This window comes from Phyllobates terribilis, unplaced genomic scaffold, assembly GCF_046119375.1.
Source record: "Phyllobates terribilis strain yellow unplaced genomic scaffold, ASM4611937v1 Scaffold_8__6_contigs__length_399053987, whole genome shotgun sequence".
Taxonomy (NCBI): Eukaryota; Metazoa; Chordata; class Amphibia; order Anura; family Dendrobatidae; genus Phyllobates; species Phyllobates terribilis.
Window position 1 is genome coordinate 134239570 of NW_027362768.1, and position 18915 is coordinate 134258484.

The 18915-nt window shown below is 44.2% G+C and overlaps 1 protein-coding gene across 1 annotated transcript in view; it reads right to left on the bottom strand.

Annotated features, from left to right (window-relative positions):
* The window catches only part of NCF2 (neutrophil cytosolic factor 2), a 53113-nt gene extending 35679 nt beyond the window's left edge, over positions 1-17434 (bottom strand). The window contains exons 1-4 of the mRNA XM_073642613.1: positions 17140-17434; positions 9600-9682; positions 6998-7106; positions 2904-3041 (exon numbers count right to left, since the gene is read on the bottom strand). Coding sequence (XP_073498714.1) covers positions 2904-3041; positions 6998-7106; positions 9600-9682; positions 17140-17313 — 504 coding nt within the window. The 5' untranslated portion in view covers positions 17314-17434. The remainder of the gene's footprint in view (positions 1-2903; positions 3042-6997; positions 7107-9599; positions 9683-17139) is intronic.
* Between the last annotated feature and the right edge of the window lie 1481 nt (positions 17435-18915).

Here is an 18915-nt window from a genome sequence, read left to right on the forward strand (position 1 = left end):
TTGCCTCCTAATCAGAGAGCAGCATAATGTAGGGGCAAAGACCCTGATTCCAGTGATGTGTCACTTACTGGGCTGTGTGCTGTATTACCAATAAAATCACAGTTTTATCAGCAGGAGATTAATGCTATGGGTCTAGTAAATCTGCTGCCATGTAATCCAAACCCACCCCCAGCACTGACTGGCAGCTTTCTGCCTATGTATAGTGTATACAAAAGCAGCCAATTTGTGGTGTGGGCGGGGTTACACAGAGCTCAGCATTCAGAGAACTGCTAGATCCGCAGCAGATAAAACTTTGATTTTATCAAAACTGCAGCAAGCAGCCCAGTAAGTGACACATCACTAGAATCAGGGTATCTGACCCTACATTATACTGCTCTCAGATTACATAGCAAAACCCTGCCAAGAGGTTCCCTTTAAAGGGAGTTTGTCAGCCCAGAAAACAATAGTTAAACTAAACATGTGGTCAAATAGGGAACTTGGCCAGGGGCATAACTACAGTGGGTACAGGGGCTGCAATCACACCCAGTCCCTGGTGCTCAGGGGGCCCAAAAGATCCCTTTGGCCCATATGAAAAGACTATTCTTATCAGGGCCCTGCAATAGTTGGGGGACCTGTTCGAGCTTTGGTATTGGGGGTCACGAGCTTCAAGTTACGCTACTGCACTTATCCCCAATAAAAATCATATCTCTGGTGTAATAAATGCTGCCTTTCATGAGCATTAAAAAAAACAAACAGTTTGTCTGATATGCAAGTGTTTGGTGCACCCTTGGTGTGGCCACAAGTGTGCAGTGCACCATTTCGCCCCCCCCGAATACCATGCATTGCTGCCTCTTTGTATGTTGATTGACAGTGCTCGCTGAATGAGAGCTAAAACAAGTGCAGGAGCGAGCGCAGCCCACTCTCTTCTCTGCTGAGGCAGTGTAGTGAGCGCCCACAGCAGAGACGATAGAGGCCTGTGCTCGCTCATGCTGTGACAGACAGTGTTAGCATGCTTGAAATTTCTTTTCAGGCGCCATTCACTAACCAAGTGATCACTGCCAATCAACATTCAGGAACCCGTGAAGACATGGTAATTGAGGGACGGAATCGAGCACTGAGCGCTTTTGGCTACACCAAGGGTGCACCGGACACTCTTCAATGGAGGAATTGCATTGCTTGCAACAAAATGAGTTAGGGAATTGATCCAGGACTCATGAAACTGTTGAAGGGGGAAACAGACACATTAAGCCCTCCTGTCCTATATGGCTCACCGAGCACTCTGATGAGGCTCCCATATTGATGCTTAGTACAAGACTCCCTATTTTCTATGTTTGCTACTGGTGCCAAAATAGAGAAGGGTATTGATATTCTCCATAACTTTTCTGGTATCCAACTCGCAGACTACAGCAATTCACCACCGGTCTTATATGTTTGCCTTTTATGGATCTGGATTTGTATCGTTCGGATCTCCCAATTTACAGATAGCACTTATGCGGATATGTGTGTGTCATGCAGTGGTCACGTATGCTGCTATTTCCAAATCTATTAAAATAGCACATTCTGGTCTTACATAGCCTTGTGAAACTATTACTAAACATAGATTGCTTTATCATCCTGACTTCCGTCCGTGGTTTTCAGACATATTATCTTACAGGGTGGAATTGTCATTGCACAGAATAACATGTTTTTTTCTAAACTGGAAAATGGAGCGGCTTCAGAAGAAGGTTGGAGCTGCAGTTTGCTCTATATTAAAGCAGCTTTGTGATCAAACTGAAAACCACATAGAGGAGTTTAAGTGAACAAATTTGGACCACTTAGCTAAAACATCTCCTAAATATTACAGTGCAAAGCAGACTGTGGAATGAGCTACCAGTGATCCCGTCAGTGGGCTCAACTAAAAGCAGTATTTGAATCTCTTAACCCTCCTCTTCTGAGAAACTTCTAAGCTGATTTATGACCAAATTGAATGAGTTAACAGTGATCTCATCAGTGAGCTCAACGAAAAAAAGCATTTGAAAATCTTCTCTCTCTTCTTCTGAGCAACTTCTAAGCTGAATTATGACCAAACTGAGTGAGTTAACACTGATTCCATCAGTGAGCTCAGCTAAAACTAGCTTTTGAACCTCTTATCTCTCTTCTGCTAAGCAACTTCTAAGCTGATTTATGACCAAACTTTTTAACAAAAATGATTTTTAGTGAAAAAATTGATCAGATTAAAAAGGGAGTGCAGAGTTTGCCATCATACCAGGGGTCTTGAGCCTTAGGGGCACAAATCACCTGTAGACGCCTGTATGATTAATGGCATTCACCAGATTTTGCATTAGTGCCTGATAATGTTTGATCACTAGTCTGGTTTACCTTGTCCTTCACTGTACTGTCATAGGTAGGCTAATGTAGACTATGAAATTACTGTATATGTCAGCCATATATGAAATGTATGGCCTAAATAAGAAAAAAAAAATGCATGCAAAGAAATATTATTAAGTGCTTGTGCAGACTGTATTTTCGGTCTGAATGTGAACCAACAAGACATCAACTCACACTCAGACTAATGTTTATTCTATGGCGCCATGCAAATGTCCGATTTTTTCCTTGGACAAAGTGTGTCCAAGGAAAAAAATTGCAGCATGCCCGAGTTTGATCTGATATTCAGATTGCACTCGGCCATGCAATCAATTAATCAGTAGAAACCATCGGACTGCACTCGGATGACATCTGAGTGCACTGACACAATGGAGAAGAAGGAGACATCTTTTTCTCCATCTTCTCATCCGAGGAAATCAGATCACACTATAATCAATGTTTGATCAGAGGGTGTTTTGTATAATCGATCCGATTCTCTCGGATGAGAGAATATACGCTGGTGTGATTCTGGTCTTAAAGTCAAAATTGTGCGTAGTTTCTAGAACGAGTCCAAGACTCACCAGGATTTCTTGCATCGCCTTCTCTATCCTGGTGCCATGCCGCGGCTCTGCTTTCTGACTCAGGGCAAGGATAATGCTTTTTTCTGCTTTTTCCCAATTCTCCATTTTTGCATTTGCAAGTGCAATATTATGCAGGATCTGAAAGAAAAAAAGGGAAAAAGTGTTTAAAAATATCAATGATAACAACAAATGTAAAAAACGGTAATGCGCCTGTCCGTGCCCTCTCCATAGCGGGGGAGGCAATCATTTGGGGGATGCTCACATGCCATCGATATGCTGCAGAAACTTCCACTACTGCTTTTTGCAGAAATCCATTTACACACTGCAAATACAACCGGACTCGCATGAACAGAACTGATTTTCAGTCACAAATATTTCTACAACAAATCTGCTACAGGTGAACATAACCTGAAAGAATCGTTATCTCTCAGCTGCTTTTGGCTAAAAAGCAATTTTGCAATAGGGTTTCATTAAAAAAAATTTGGACCTTTTGATTTTTACATCTTCTATGAATTTCAGTACATAACAGACTGCAGAATGAGTTATCAGTGAATCCGTCAGTAAGCTCATCTAACCGTAGGGATTAAATGATTCTCTTTCTCCTTTTACAGATCTTCTAAGCTGATTTATGACCTAACCTTCCTGCAATGCTTTTATTATGATTATTTAAAAATGCGGCAAAACATACACATCTCAAAAGCATCGTGTGAACATGGCCAAGGCAGGGGTGGGCAATTAATGTAACCAAGGGGCCATATGAGAGAGTGTGACTGTTATAGAAGTCCGAAGCAATAGGCTGAAGTTAATTCAGCTCAATACTAATATTAACACATTAATTATAATTATTTTATATTAATATGAATTGTATTAATATTGAGCAGAATTAAGTATGCTGACCCCCCTATATGCAGTATGAGAACACACTCAGCCCCCTATATACCGTAAGAGCCACACATAGCCAATCTATATTCAGCATGAACCCCCTGTATACAGTGTGAGACCCACACACAGCCCCCCTGTATACACCCAACATAACCCCCTGAATATAGTGTGAGCACCCACATAGCCCCCTATGTACAGTGTCAACAGCCATATAGCCTCCTATATACAGTATGAAGTCCCACATAGACTCCTATATACAGTATGAGCCCCCACATAGCTTCCTATATACAGTATGAGCCCCCACATAGCCCCCTATGTACAGTTTGAACAGCCATATAGCCTCCTATATACAGTATGAGCCCCCAAATAGCCTCCTATATACAGTATGAGCCCTCACATAGCTTCTCTATATAGTATGAACCCCCACATAGCCCCCTATATACAATATGAGCCCTCACATGGCCTACTATATACAGTATGAGCCCCCACATAGTCTCTATATACAGTATGAGCCCACACATAGCTTCCTATATACCGTATGAGTCCCCACATAGCCTCCTATATACCGTATGAGCCCCCACATAGCCTCCTATATACAGTATGAGCCCCCAAATAGCCTCCTATATACAGTATGAGCCCACATATAGCCTCCTATATACAGTATGAGCCCCCATATAGCCTATATACAGTATGAGCCCTCACATAGCTTCTATATATAGTATGAACCCCCAAATAGCCTCCTATATACAGTATGAGCCCCCACATAGCCTCCTATATACAGTATGAGCCCTCACATAGCCTCCTATATATAGTATGAACCCCCACATAGCCCCCTATATACAATATGAGCCCTCACATGGCCTACTATATACAGTATGAGCCCTCACATAGTCTCTATATACAGTATGAACCCCCATATAGCCTCCTATATACAGTATGAGCCCCCACATAGCCTCCTATATACCGTGTGAACCCTCATATAGCCTCTATATACAGTATGAACTCCCACATAACCCCTTATATACAATATGAGCCCTCACATGGTCTACTATATATAGTATGAGCCCTTACATAGCCTCCCATATACATGCAAACCTCCCATACACATATGAAAAAAAAAAACCACAACATACTCACCTCGCTCCCGTTCACCCGGCGCTCCGCTCAGCAGTACGATGTAGTGGCGTCATTGTGTCTGCTGGCTCAGTCGCACATGCTGATTGGTGGAAGAAGGAGCTGGCAGCTCTGTCCTCCACCAATGAATTCACTGCTTCACATACATCTTTTACATTTGTATTATATGTATATAGGCACTTATATTACTTAGCCTAGATTCATGGATAGCCTTTTCTGGGCTTTTGGCACTTTCACTTTGTACCTGCTATGCATATTTATTTGTATTATAACATTATATACTTAGACAAGTGTTGTAGTTGCTGTGGACACCTATGGGATTCATTTTTAGCCATTGTGCTTTTTAAATATGGCTGATGCTTTTATCTATGTCATTCTCATAGGATGTCACCACAAGGAGTGGTTTTGCTGGGGAAGGTTTTGCCTCTTCACAATAAGGATTTCCTTTTTACATCTTATTCCATATGTGTATCTTTTTAGTTTGACCTTATCTCACCATATTGATATTTTATTTATTATCAATAAACTTTATATATTTATTTATTTTTCCAATTTTATGCCCTTCACTCTTTTTCTTGTGGGTATTTTCATTATTTGGAAAAGAGTCTCTTTGGTTCTAATGAATTCACTGCTGTCTGCATCCTGAGGATGTGCACAGCAGTGACAGGGGGCGGCGGTGGACGGAAACCCACCCACTGAAATCCCCTCCCATACCCTTCCCCACCCCTGCAGAATTTACGATACATGGTAACACGGCCTAAGAAATCTTTATTAACTTTTATAGAATTTCAATTGTTTATTCATTTTTACTCAAGAAAATGTCTTTCTCTTTAATTGGAAACCATCAGTAAGCAGTTGTTATCATATTATGGCCCCACTCATAGGCGGATTATAATGAGGGCAATCTGGCCTACCCCCCGGGGCCCAGGGCTCCCGGGGGGCTCATGGCCAGATTGCCCTCATTATAATGTGTGACAGGAGGGCCCGGGAGTCGGAAGATGGAATCCGCTCTGCAAAACTGGTGTGTCCGGCGCTGCAGAGGATGACTCACCAGCTGCTGACTGTGTGGTGCAGGAGGAGACTCCGCCCACCAGCTCCAGCCTCCAGCAGAGCATAGAGCCAGTTTACAGCATGGCTGGCCCACTGCTCTCCCCAGGGGTGGATTAAGAGTAGCAAGGGCAGTTTAGAAGGTGTTGCCCCCCCCACACACACACACCTTATGTATCACGTGACATCCACATAGATCATGTGATAGTTCATGTGAAATTAATTCTAAACAATATTAATATATTAATTATAATTATTTTTTACATTAATTGTATGATTTAATATTGAGCACAATTAAGTAAGCTGACATCCCCCTATATACAGTATGAGACCCTACTTACAATATGAGCCCCCCCCACACAGCCGGAGACTGTACGACACCCCCCAGATACAGCCGGAGGCCTCATGGGTCCCCCCAGATACAGCCGGAGGCCTCATGGGTCCCCCCAGATACAGCCGGAGGCTGCGCGGCGCCCCCCCAGATATGGCCGGAGGCTGTATCTGGGGGGCCCCGTGCGGCCTCCTGCTGTATCTGAGGGGTGCCGTACAGTCTCCGGCTGTGCGTGGGGGGGGGGCGCCGTGCGGCCTCCGGCTATATAGGAGGGTTATGTGGAAGCTCATATTGTAAGTAGAGTCTCATACTGTATATAGGGGGATGTCAGCATACTTAATTGTGCTCAATATTAAGTCATACAATTAATGTAAAAAAATAATTATAATTAAAATATTAGTATTGTGCAGAATTAATTTAACATGAACTATCACATGATCTATCAGGGGGATCAGGTGACATGTCACGCGATACATCAGGTGTGTGTGTTGGGGGTTGCCCACGCCTTCTAAACTGCGCTGGGCCCTTGCTACTCTTAATCCACCCCTGGCCCCAATTCATCAAAACTTTTACATCCAAAAAGTGGCTCCAAAATTTTGCAACTTTTGGCATTTTAATACCAGTGGTGTGTTTCATTCAGATTGATATTAATAGATCTAAATTGTGACTATTTGGGTATCGTGCTTTATACTTTTCTCACCTCACAACTGTAGAGTTTAAATGTCAGACCCAGGATCTTATAGTCAATGAGTTGGTTGCCCCTCATTTCTGTAAAGCAGCGAGACCAGTCGTCCAGTGCTTGGCTATACCTGCACATAAATACATTGCCATTTGTTAGTACAGACCTTGGTCGTCATGTAATTCTACATTCTCCCTGTAGTAGAGCGGAATGTTTAGAGTTTCAGAACGATGGAAGTATCCTGCACTGCTGATAAATGACAAGTCATGATGAAATGAAGAATTATTGGTTTAATGTCAATGGGTTTCGGAGTCACTCCAACTCCTTCTTCAAGACAAACCACAAATAAAACAAACAAACTATTTATCAGTTGCTCAGGATACTTTCATCGCCCTTGGCCCATTTGTACATATATCCTTTGGAAGTTGCAGCGGCTGTGATTTATACATTTCTAGGTGTTGTGTCTCACACAACCCCTTAAGGTGAGCAACCCCTACCCTTTGTTTTTCATTTTAATACTTGGATAAGACCCTATTGCACTTTTGCATTGTTTATCTAGGGTTTCAGAATGACATATGTCCTTTATATTTCCTATCTGAGTTTGTGAGTACAGTGTATGTGTGATGTGTCCCACAGTACCGGTCAAAAGTTTGAACACCTGTTAATTCAATGGCTTTCCTCGTTCTTATTGGAATGTACACATTGAAAATTCAGACAGGAGGCAGCAAACCTACGAAGGAACACATATGGAAACAAGGAGTAAAGAAACATGTGAAACAAACCAAAATATGTGTTAAAGCTTAGATTCCTCAAAGTACCCTCTTTTACTCTAATGACATCTTTATATCTCCTTGGCATTCTCTCAAGCAGCTTCGTCAGGTGTACACTCAGAATTACTTCCAATGAACAGGTATGCCTCATCAAGAGTTCATTTGTGGAATCCCCGGCCTTCAGAAAGTGTTTGCAACCAACAGGTGCTGAGCCTTATTCCACAACTGTTTAGCCAAAATATAACAGAAATCACTCAACTAAGTAAAGAGAAATTATTACTTTAAAACACGAAAGTCGGTCAATCTGGAAAATTGCTAGAACCTTGACTGTGTCCTAAAGTGCAGTCATAAAAAACATCAATCTCTATTGTTAAACTGGTTCTTATGATGACCATTCCAGAAAAGAAAGTCCAAGAATTACCTCTGCTGCAGAGGATAAGTTCATCAGAGTTACCAGACTCAAAGTGCAAATTGACATCATCTCAAATAACAGCTCTCATAACTGATGTACAGACATCAAGTAGCAGACACATCTCAACCTCAACTGTCCAGATAACACTGTGAAAAGCCAGCCTTCATTGTAAAATTAAAGTAAAATGAGGGTGGTGGCGCTAGTGGGTGGACACTATGAACCTGCTGCAAGATAAACAACTACCACAGTTGTCTGGGGGATAAATACAAATATATAATATATAGACTTGAGCTGGTAACAGAGTGTGGGAGTGAGACGAGTATGGATAACTATAAAACAATTTATTTAGAACACGGTTAAGAGGTAATACACAAATTAGATTAAAACCGATTAAAGTTGGATGACTGGGAAGGGTCCTCGTGGTCCTGTTTAAAGTGCTTAAACAGGATTCTCTTCCACAGAAAACTCTTCATCCTACTAACAGGAATCCTACTAATAAGAAGCACTAAGCACTTTAAACAGGACCACGGGGACCCTTCCCAGTCATCCAATTTTAATCGGTTTTAATCAAATTTGTGTATTACCTCTTAACTGTGTTCTAGATGAATTGTTTTAAAATCATCCATACTCATCTACTCTTACACTCTGTTAGCAGCGCAAGTCTATATATTTTTTATATATATTTTCATTGTAAAATTTCTGCAAAGAGGCCACTACTGAGGACTGCAAACGAGAAGAGTCCTCTTTAGGGGACCATCAATTGTGTTGCATCAGGACAATAACCCAAAACACACCTCTAGACTATGTAAGAGCTATGTGACAAAGAAGGAGAGGAATGGAGTGCTGCATCAGACGACATGGCCTCCATAATCACCCAACCTCAACATAAATGAGATGCTTTAGAATGAGTTGGACGCAAAGTGAAGTCAAAGTAGCCAAAAAGTGCTCAACACCTCTAGAGAATCCTTCAAGACTGTTGGAAAACCATTCCAGGTGACGGACTGGTGAAGGTGCATGACAGAATGCCATGGGGGTGTAAAGCTGTCATCAGAGTAAAAGGGGGGTTACTTTGAGGAATCTAAGGTTTAACACATATTTTGGGTGGTTTCACTTGTGTTTCTTGTTTCCATATGTGTTCCTTCGCGGTTTTGCTGCCTTCAGTCTGAATCTATGTGCATATTCCAATAAGAAAAGGAAAAGAATTGCATGAACAGGTGTGTCCAAACTTTTGACCGGTACTGTATGTGTGTCTGTTATGTGTGCAGCATGTAGTTAGGGCAATACGTGAGTGCCATGTTTCCTAAATGACAAGTACCCAGAGTAGGAGTGCCACGTGCCACATACTGTATGTACATCGTGTGATGTAACTAGTGAGCGAGAGACGTGAGTGCCATGTGTCCTTAACTATCCTATATCCTGACAAGTTCATGATGTCTCTTACTTGCCCTTCTTGAAGAAGACTGAGCCACGTTGAAAATACCCCACAGCCAAGTGTGCGTCTTTCTCTATGGTGCTTGTAAAGGCCTGCAAGACAGCAATATTAATGGAAAAAGTCAAGGTCAAAGAGTCATTATATTTATACTAGCTGATATTTTATAGGTAGTCCACATCCAGAAATCTACAGTAAGTTTATAAATATACAATATTACAATAAAGGGGCAGATTCAGTAAGAAAAAACATTAGACGTCCCGTACGGTCAATGTCGGGTCCCTGTCTGTGATGCAGGCTCAGGGGCTGAGCCTGCATCATTGCTGGCCAATGATGGATGACTTATTCAGCCATAATCCTCCTCCAACAGCAGCGAGCGGAGTTAAGCTCTGGCTGCTGCTGCTATTTCTTTAAATGCTGTCAAATTTTGGCAGCAGCATGTACAGCACACGTCCACAATCGTGTTTCGCCCTCCCCACCTCATAATGAGATCGTGGGGTGCCTTTGGGTTGCTATGGCAGGCGGAGGTCTGATGAAGACCAAGGCGGTGGTCCGCTGAAGCCCAGTCTTTGGCTGGGCTTCATAGGAGACCATGATTTTTGCGAAGTACTACAAAAATGTAAAAAAAAGACTAAAAAATGCATTAAAAAAAGTTTTTAAAAATAGAAATAAAAAATATAAAGATTCAAATCACCCCTCCACTTTCTCCCACATAAAAAAAAAAAAAAATTACACACATGGTGTTCCTGTGTCCGAAAAAATTAATTAACCCAATTCATAAACACCATAAAATAAAAATAAGAAAATGCAATAGGAAGTGATCAAAATGGGTCACATCTAGAGTTGAGCCACCCCCATAGTGTTCGGGTTCGGTTCGTCGAGTACGGTGGAAGGCTGACCTGAGCTCCCCCACGTTCCTGCTTGATGGGGAACAGCCCTTGGAAGAAAAGCCGTTTGCGCATCCCTTTGAGGTTACGGGCGCGAGCGGGCAGAGGGACTACGCTGGAGTGTGAAGCCGACACGGCCAGTCCATTCCTGCCTGTGCGACCTCCGTGTCGCCGGGTTTGTGCCAGAGCCCAGGTGGACCCTGACGGCCAGCCCCCCTATCCCAAAACTGGTGCCTGTCCGCTGGTGGGTCGAGACCCCCCGCGGTGGAGGCAGGTCTAATCTCTGTAATTTAAATTGGCTCTGTAATTTGAATGAGTACACTTTAAATCCTTTTACAAGGATCTATTGGAGGGCAAGTCTGATGCCAGCAGCCGCGGTAATTCCAGCTCCAGTAGCGTCCACTAAAGCTGCTGCAGTTAAAAAGCTTTTATAAGGATGGAGCTTGGCGGAACACCGTAAGGCGTCCTACCGCCAGTCCCAGCCCCTGTGCCTTGGGGTGCCTCCCCCGATGCTCTTCACTGAGTGTCCCGGGGGCCCGAAGCATTTCCTTTGAAAAAATTAAGTGTCCAAACCACAGGTGATGTAGCTTGCTTAACAGCTGGGCTACTCCGCTGACTAGCAGACACTGCTACTAGGCCCAAAGTATTGCCTGGGCTAGATGCAGTTAAAAATTTGTAATTAGATCTACAGGCGATGGCTACTCCGCTGACTAGCAGACACTGAAGCTTTGGAGCAGACCTCTGATTCCCAGGCTATAGTATGAGTAAACAGCTCTTCAGACTCAACCATCTGTGTTACCCCAAGCCATAGTGTATGCAGTTTCTTACGGTTAAAGGGGGGGGGGGGAGCGACCCAACCCACCTGGAATTGACGATGCCAACGTCACGTAAAACACAGCAAGGGGACTCCAAAAAGAGTCTCCATTTTTTTCAAAAATTGTGGCACAGACAACACTTAAGTGGCATCAATTGCCCCAGAGTTGCTTAAAACGGTTGGTGAGGTGATTTTACCAAATCCTCAAGCTTTTAGTCTCCCCAGGATGACACAGGGGTAGAAAAGTCCTTGCGGATCCATGATTTGTTCATCGTTAAGAACCTGAGTCTGTCTACATTCTCAGTGGACAGCCGCGTGCGCTTATCTGTCAGCACACCACCAGCAGCGCTGAACACACGTTCAGAGAGAACACTAGCTGTGGGGCATGACAAGATCTCCAAGGCGTGAGTGGAGAGCTCAGGCCATTTTTCCAGATTGGAAGTCCAAAATGAGCAAGGGTCCAGTGACACAGTCATGGATTCGATGTTCACTTGGAGATACTCCTGTACCATCCTCTCTAGGCGTTGACTATGTGTCAGACTTCTTGTCTCCTGTGGCCTTGCAAAGGATGGTCTAAAAAAGTGGTAAAATGATTCCAAAAACTTGCTGTTACCAGCAGATACTGTGTTACTGTTACGGTTTGAGTGAAGACTCGACAGTCCCACGGTTGGCAAGTTAGAACTGTGAGATTCACTACGTGCACCACTGGTGTTTTGTGGAAAAGCACATGTAAGATTCTGCAACAGCCTCAGCTGATACTCCTGCATGCGTGAATCCCTTTCTATGGCAGGAATTATTTCGGCAAATTTACTTTTGTACCGGGGATCTAACAGTGTGGCAACCCAGTAGTCGGGATTACTTTGAATTCTGACAATCCGAGGGTCATGTTGCAGGTAGTGCAGCAAGAAGGTACTCGTGTGTCTTGCGCATCCAGGAGCACCAAGTCCTTGTTGTGTTGGTGGCGAGGTAAGAATCATGCTTCCTTCCTCTGCCCTCTCCTCCCAACCTCGCACAACAGAAATGAGATCAAGGTCTCCCTCATCTGATGAGTCTTCCATGCCCATTGCCAGTTCGTCCTCCAGTTCTTCCTCGGCTCCTGCACCTTCCTCAACAGTTTGGCTGCTACCATGCTCCCTGGTTAATCCCTCTCCCCCACCCTCCCATGCCTGCCACCTTGGTGCTGCCGACCGTCTGGATCTTGGAGATGTTATCCCTTCATATGACTCCTCCTCTACTTCCTCCACCTCCTCTTGTCCCACCACCTGACTCCGAATTCTGTTTAACGTGTGCTCCAGCATGTAAATCACCGGAATAGTCATGCTGATAATGGCATCGTCAGCACTAAACATCTTCGTCGCCATTTCAAAACTGTGCAGAAGGGTGCATAGGTCCCTGATCTGAGACCACTCCAGCAGCGTGATTTGCCCCACCTCTGGATCTCGTTGGCCCAGGCTATACGTCAGAATGTATTGCACCAGGGCTTGTCGGTGCTGCCACAGTCGCTGCAACATGTGCAGAGTTGAATTCCACCATGTCGGCACATCGCATTTCAGCCGGTGAACTGGGAGGCCCAACGTCTTCTGTAGAGATGTAAGTCATTGAGCTGCGGGATGCGAACGGCGGAAGTGAGCACACAGCGACCGTGCCCTCTGCAGAAGGCCATCTAGTCTGGGATAGTGGGCTAAAAATTGCTGGACAACACGTGAGCCATACAAGGCACGTGTGTGACATTGCCCCGGTGAAGGGCCGCACCCAGGTTTGGAGCATTGCCGCACACGGCCTTCCCTGGTTGCAGGTCCAGTGGAGACAACCATTCATGAAACTGGGTCTCCAGAGCTGACCACAACTCCTCAGCTGTGTGACTCACATTTCCCAGACATTTCAAAGTAAAAACCGCCTGATGCCGTTGAGCCCTGATGCCAGCATAGTAAGGAGGTGTGCAGGATTCCTTCTGCGCAGTTAGAAAGCGGGTGGCATTACCAGACAGGCTTTGGGTGCAGGTGGAGGACCGAGAGGAGGTTGAGGAGGCAGAAGCAGTGAAGGAACTTCTAGATAAAGAGGATTGACGCACAACTTGTGGGGATGGCAAGACTTGGACAGCAGCCCCTTGTCCTGCTGTCACCATAGTTACCCAGTGCCCAGTCAGCGACATGTAACGCCCCTGTCCATGCCTACTCGTCCAAGTGTCTGTGGTGAAATGCACCCTGTCACACACAGAGTTTCTCAAAGAAGCGGTGATGTTGTGTGCAACATGCTGGTGTAGCGCAGGCACACCTTTCTTTAAGAAGAAGTGCCGACTGGGCATCTGGTACTGGAGCACTGCGACGGACATAAGGTCTCGAAAATCCTCTGTGTCCACCAGGCGGAAAGGCAGCATTTCTGTAGCCAACAGCTTTCAGATGGTGAAATTTAACCTCTTAGCTTTGTCATGGCTAGGAGGAAATGGTCTTTTACTTGTCCACATCTGAGGGACCGAGGGCTGGCTGTTGTGCTTAGACGGGGTTGAGTAGGGTGTCCCCGGCAAACTGCCGGTCTGTGAGCAAGATGCAGGCGGACATGTTAGGTTGCCTTGATCCAAAGGTGGTACTCTCGATGTCGGAGAGCGCTCAACACCAGCTGGTGTTTCCACTTCCAAATGAAATGATGACCTGCCAATCACACTGGCTGTTGCGGGTAAAGAGGTGGCAGGTCTGCGTCCAAAAACATGTGTGACTGCTGTCCCCCCAGTCACAGAGGATGAAGAGGCCGCGGATGCACAAGATGGGGCAGACGGTGGTTGGCCCGGCCCGCTAGGCCGCATTCTAGCACAGTGAGCTTCCCACTGCAACTTATGCTTCATATCCATGTGACGGTTCATGCATGAAGTACTCAAACTATGGATTTTTTGGCCTCTACTTAGTTTTTGGTGACAAATATTACAGATAACACGAGTTGGGTCATCCTTATCGATCTGAAAAAATGGCCAGGCTATGCAAGGCTTTGAGCCCATGCGACCTGAAGAGCCACCACGACTTGTGGTCAGAGGCAGAGTTGTGGTTGAGGATGCAGTTGTTGACGTGCTTCCAGTACTCCGTCTCTGTCCAGGAAGGCGCAACCTAACGTCGTCGTCAATAGCATCCTCCTCCACCTCCTCTGCTGACCTCATCGACTGACTGACTGTGGGTTGACAGTAAGTGGGATCTCCAACCTCGTCATCATCACCCTGTGTGTTATCACACCCATCGTCCTCAGAGCCAACCTCTTCCTGCCCTGACCGAAAAGTCAAGTTGTCGCTCCAATCAGGTATTTGAGTCTCATCATCGTCTTCATCATTGTTTCCACCAACAGGAGTTACAGTTTGGGAACGAGGGTCTACATTATGCTCAGAACCTTCTTCATCTGGTCCTAGATCTGACTCAAAGATTCTGGGCATCAGTGCAGATCATTTCCTCGTCTGGATTCACAGAAACTCTGGAACAGACCTCCGATTCCCAGGCTATAGTATGAGTAAACAGCTCAGCAGACTCAACCATCTGTGTTACCCCATACTCAGACGGGCAGCTGGAGACTTGGGAACTGTGAGGAAGCAAGTGCGATTGGGGTGACACCTCTGAGGACTGGAGTATTTGTGATGTTGAAGTTGAGGTGGAGGAGAGCCCACTTGAAGGAGCACTTGATATCCGTTGAAGCACCTGCTGTTTTTGTGCCTCATCTGGAATTTGTAGCGATGGGCGTGTTCGTAAGAAAGGGATCGTATCACATTGTCCACGAAAAGAAGTAGACATCTTAGTTTGGCTGGAAGATGGTCTTTCTTCTGCAGATGTTACTGTTGCTTTAACACCTACCCCACGGACACAACCTTTTTTTCCCTTTCCAACACGCCTATTCCCCTTTCCACCAGCAGCAGGCCTTTTGCCACTCATTTTGGTGGTTAACTAATTGACAACTCTGTAGTTGTTTGCACCAAAAACGATGGATGGAAACCGAGCAGAGCTGAGTGGCCAAACTGTGGTACTAGCCCAAAAGGATTGGCTGGGTTAGATGCAGTAAACAATTTTATTAGATACACAGGTGGTGTAGCTTGGTACAGATGGGCTACTACAATGAGTAACAGACACTGCTACTATGCCCAAAATTATTTACTGGGCTAGATGCAGTAAAAAATTGTTATTAAATTCAAAGGTGGTGGAGCTTGGTACAGATGGGCTACTACAATGAGTAACAGACACTGCTACAGGCCCAAAATTATTTACTGGGCTAGATGCAGTAAAAAAATGTTATTAAATTCAAAGGTGGCGGAGCTTGGTACAGATGGGCTACTACAATGAGTAACAGACACTGCTACAGGCCCAAAATTATTTACTGGGCTAGATGCAGTAAAAAAATGTTATTAAATTCAAAGGTGGTGGAGCTTGGTACAGATGGGCTACTACAATGAGTAACAGACACTGCTACTTTGCCCAAAAGGTTTTACTTGGCTAGGTGCAGTAAAAAAATGGTATTAGATACACAGGTGGTGTAGCTTGCAACACAGATAGGCTACTCCACTGACTAACACACACTGCTAGACGCCCAAAATGATTGGCTTAGTTAGATTTAGCCAAATGCTGTGAAAAACACTTGCACAGCACTGGCACAGACCTGCCTGGCAAAAAGTGCTAGGAACTGCTGTAACCTAGCCCTGAAAAGGACTGCAATTACAAACTAGTCCCTACTCCCTAAACCTATCTGTCTATTTAAGAGAAAATTCGCTTGCAATTCACAGTTACACAATATAGCGCTAACAGCAGCAGCGGTGCCGTCTAACACGCAGCTGCAGCAGTGAGAAAATGGTGGCGACGGGAAAATGGCTGGGTCTTATAGGGCAAGGACATGTGACATACACTGCCAATGACACATGCCCTTGCTTGTGTGAAAAAAAAGCACTTCGCTCCGTGTGTGCGCTGCTGATAGGCTGACAGATTGCACCTCCCCACTGTAAATGCGGGAAAGAGAAAAAAAAAATGGAGATCTTCATTATTCCTGCAGAGATCCATCCCCTGCCCCTCCCCCCGCCCCGCTGTACACTCAAACTGCGTATTAACATTGATTAACAGCATTACTGTGAAAAAATCCAGTTACGATTTTGGTGCACGAACAGTTATCGAACATAACCTCGAACAGACGGATTTTTTGCAAATCGTTCGGGTTCGAACTGCTCGAACACCGCCCAAAACAGCTCGAATTTGAGATTGGCGAACAGTTCTAGTCGAACACCGCTCATCTCTAGTCACATCAACCCCAATAAAGACATCATCTTGCCATGCAAAAAAACAACCCCTCACACAGCTCCAGTGACTAAAAAGTGTGGTGACGCAAGCGAAAACATTTTTTTATGAATTTCCAAATTTCCTTTCGCCACTTAAAAAAAAAAAAAAAAAAAAAAAAAAAAAGCTATCACGTTTGGTATCGCTGTAATTGCACTGATCTGTAAAATCTTACTTTCAAATAATTTTTAGCGCACAATAAATGCCATAAAAACAACCTCTCACTCCACCCCCCCCCCCAAAAAAAAGTGCAGAATGGCGTTTTATTTATTTTTTTGTCCATTTTGCTGCACTAGGAATTTTTTCCGTTTTCCAGTAAATCGCATGGTAAAACGGATGGTGTCATTCAAAAGTGCAACCCGTCCTTAAAAAAAAAAAAATGTTGTTGACCCAAAAAAAAAAAAAAAAAAAAGTTTTGTCTCTTTGAAGAAGGGTGAGAAAAAAAAAAATAAAAGAGCAAAAATGGAAAATAACCTGATCGGAAGGGGTTAAGCAATTACCAAATGTATTATAAATTAAGTCTCCATAAATAATAAAATTACGACATTGCTTTTAATTAGACTTACCTGTTCGGCCCCATGTAAATCCCCTAATACCAGGTGGCAGCAGCCGATGTTGAAGCAGATCTTGGATCGAGGGTCTGCGATGGATGTGAATAATGTCAGAGCATTACTCCAGTCTCCTTTGTCCGCGGCAGCCACCCCATCGCTCCAAAGGCGCATAATCTCAACCAGGGCCATGACTGCGCTCTAGGACGCTATCCTTCTAAAGTTGTAGGACAAGTGACAGCACCCGGATAGCACCCGCAATGTTCATATGTGAGGGTGGCACAAGAGGAAGCAGCGGGGCGCTGCACAACACATTCTGAAACTGACGTTTTGTACAATACGTAACGACTTCCCCATTTCCTGACCTTCCTCTATCTCCACTGCGCAGACTGGTGGGGAATAAGTGGTCAGAGCCCATGTACCTGGTCTACAGGAAATAAGTTAATGCCCTAGCCCAATGGAGTTTCCCAAAAATTGCAAAAAATTACAAATTTGCCTATTTGCACATGCACCAAGGCTGGTATTGTGGCATCAGTCTTGAGGAAATGACCAGAAGTAATTTAGAATGATAACAGAGGGTTAGAATTAAGGAAAAGAGTAAGGATAAGCTCAAAGGAGCATAATTTTTGGCCTTTCTGCTGTCTATGGGAGTACACACAGACCAGTTTTAGGGCCTATGGGTAGGGATGAGCAGACCTGAACTTATAAGTACGGTGTTCGTACCGGATAAGCTGTCTGGTGCTAAATGCCGAACACGGACTTTCCCCGGAAGTTCGTTGGAATGTTCGGAGTTCCTGGGAGAGTGGGAGAGAATTTTCTGGGTCCCCATTGAAAACAATTGGGTTCTGGTACCAGAACCGAACTTTAGAATAAAGTTTGGGTCAGGTACCAGAATCCGAACTTCTATGGGACCGCTCATTTCTACCCATGTGCTATTTTCAACACAGACTTGAAGTCCGTGTGGAAAAATTGCACTAATCTGGTCTGATTTATTGACCAAACTAGTGCTAATAAATAAAATCCAAGAAAAAAAAACAAAATGAGAATATACCCTATAAGTAAATAAATAGTAATAGTACATGTAAATAACATAGGGTACTCAGTTAACAATATTCTGAACAAAAAAGCAAAAAAAAAATACAATAAAAGTCATCCCACCACGACAAGGTGCACCTGATCGGGACGGTCCTATCCTGTCTCTAGTATTAAAACCTCACCTTGTGTTAGCATAGCCCCCCTGTTTTGAGCTAGTCATTTTATTCTATATAGCTTCCTATGGGCCAGTGTCTGAACAGTCAGGCTCATGTCCTGCTCTGCCCTCATCTACATTGAGGTCGGCTGACACAAGGGGAGATTTTAATACTAGAAGATAGGACCATCCAGATTGGGTCACCTTTTCGTGGTGGATGGCTTTTATGCTTTTTTGATCAAAAAAGTGTTAAGTACCCTATGTTATTTACATGTATTATTACTATTTATTTACTACAGGGCATATGATCATTTTGTTTTTTTTTTCTTGGGTTTTCTCGGTGAAATCCCCACAGTGTGAACGTGCTCCTACACATTGCACATATACCAACATATGCTCCGGCTCATTTCTTTGGTTTTGTAGTGCTTGTAAATAACAGACGGCTCTCATTCCTGTCTACTATGTGGATGAGCACAGTCTGTCAAAGGAAAATATCACATACGTGCACAGCCCCATAGACTAACATTGGTCCGAGTGTGATCCGATGTTTTGTCAGATCGCACTCAGACTGATAATACTCTCGTCTGCACGAGCCCTAAATCCAA